Source organism: Acanthisitta chloris, unplaced genomic scaffold (assembly GCF_000695815.1).
Source record: "Acanthisitta chloris isolate BGI_N310 unplaced genomic scaffold, ASM69581v1 scaffold33029, whole genome shotgun sequence".
In the NCBI taxonomy this organism is placed as follows: domain Eukaryota; kingdom Metazoa; phylum Chordata; class Aves; order Passeriformes; family Acanthisittidae; genus Acanthisitta; species Acanthisitta chloris.
Window position 1 is genome coordinate 4,803 of NW_008691388.1, and position 1,729 is coordinate 6,531.

Below are 1,729 nucleotides of genomic sequence, written 5' to 3' on the forward strand. Positions count from 1 at the left end.
CAGGTCCCACTGGATAAGGGACAGCCTGGCCTCTCCAGGGTTCCCCCTTCCCCTGGCTCTGGTGAGGGGCCCTCCCCGGACCACCCCGGGGCAATCGCCTCCCAGCAACCCCATCCAAGAGCCAGTCCCTGCTGGCTTGGAAATGCTGTATATATAAGTCTATATTTTTTCCTCCTTTGTAACTTATCAATGGTTTAATAAAAAGATAAAATTTACAAGAAAATAATAATATTAATAATGATATCCCCCACTCTGGTTGGAGACTTGCCCCACAGCAGGAGTAGCCCCAGCTCCTGGGGATATGGGGTGGTGGCTGGAGTTTGGGACACCTGCCTGTGTTTGGAAGGGAGTGCTGGTCCTGAGCCCCATCTCTCTGAGGATCTTCCCAGAGCCCCCTCCCTGCCATGGGGCAGTTAGAGAGGCCATGAGGCAGTTCTCTCTCAGGGCCCCAGTTACTATGGTAAGGGTATCTCCAACCCACTGTGCCACCACCACCCCTGGGACCTTAGTGGGTGGGCTGGGGGTGATGTACACCTGCAGTATCTCCCAAAAGGGTCCAGTCCCATTTCTGGCACCGGGGACCTCAGGGGCGGGCCCCCAAGCTCTGCACGAGCAATAAAATCAAAGGGGAATGGTAGCTCCCAGTCCCTTCTGGCTGCTGCTGCCCAGAGCATCTCACACCGCCACCCCCTGCCACCCTGTGCCACCGTGTCCACCCCAGTGCGCCCCTGGCCAGCAGCCCGGTTCAGCTGGCACGTGGCACCACTGGCTAGGCTTCAGCTGGGCAGCTGTGTCCATAAACAGCCTGGCACAGACCCCTGGCCAGCCAGTTCTTCCCCCAGAGGGGTGGTGCCTGCCAGCTGGGTGGGACAGAGGGCACGGCTGGGCATGGCCACGGGCATCGCATGCTGCCATGACAGCAGGACAAACAGTGACATGGCCAGAGTCCCACAGGTGCCATCCCCCTGATCAGTACAACAGGGAGCAGGAGTTCCTCCACTCAGACATTAGTTTTGAGTTAAACAGCCAAGGATGGAGGTCTCCGTATCTGCCATCCAGGCTCAGCAGAGTGCCTAGGGCCCTGGTGTTACTGGTGTTAGTGGTGTTAGCTGGGACATTGCTCCTCGGTAGGGTGCAAGGGACTAGAGTACTTTTCCCAGCTGGACATGGATGATCCCAGCAGGGCAATGGACATGGAGGTGCCCCTTCCTCTGCCCCTGCGTAGGAGTCCCTTGGCATTCCATGTCCTGAAGAGAGCTCACCCATGCAACTGGGCTGTGTTGGTGGAGCCAGAAACAATCCCAGCCTGAAGAAAGGACATTGGGGCTTCCCCAGGCCTGCTGCTTTCTCCCAGCAGAGAAACCGTCTTCCACCACAAGTTCAGAGGAGAGGCAAAATCCAAACAAGAACTCCTCCAAAACCAAGATGCTGGATCTGAGCAGGTGTGATAGGTCCCTAGCAGTTCTTCTGTCCAGCACAGTGGGACAGAGCCTCCTGCTTCTCAGCTGCTCTCTTCGGGAACTTGACCTGTGATGGGAAAGCTTGTTGTGGCCTGGTCCAGCCTGTTCCTGGGACTGGGGCTGTTGCAGCTGGTCTCCAGCGTACAAGTTGCTCTCTGAAGGAACTGCAAGAAGTTTTCCTGGACAGAAGCCTCTGAGACAGAAAGACAGAGCTCCTGACCCAGTGGCTGGTTGAGGCAGCTGCGTCGGAGCCGGGACAGCTCCTCCCG

General features: G+C 57.3%; 2 protein-coding genes across 2 annotated transcripts in view; one reads left to right on the forward strand and one right to left on the reverse strand.

Annotated features, from left to right (window-relative positions):
- The window catches only part of PCBP4 (poly(rC) binding protein 4), a 4,182-nt gene extending 4,165 nt beyond the window's left edge, over nucleotides 1-17 (forward strand). Inside the window, 1 exon segment of the mRNA XM_009082210.1 lies at nucleotides 4-17. Within this exon segment, the coding sequence (XP_009080458.1) occupies nucleotides 4-17 (14 nt within the window).
- Nucleotides 18-1,501: 1,484 nt separating this feature from the next.
- Nucleotides 1,502-1,729, reverse strand: part of LOC103809383 (probable G-protein coupled receptor) — a 1,811-nt gene continuing 1,583 nt past the window's right edge. The window contains 1 exon segment of the mRNA XM_009082211.1: nucleotides 1,502-1,729. This exon segment is cut by the window's right edge and continues 994 nt beyond it. Within this exon segment, the coding sequence (XP_009080459.1) occupies nucleotides 1,502-1,729 (228 nt within the window).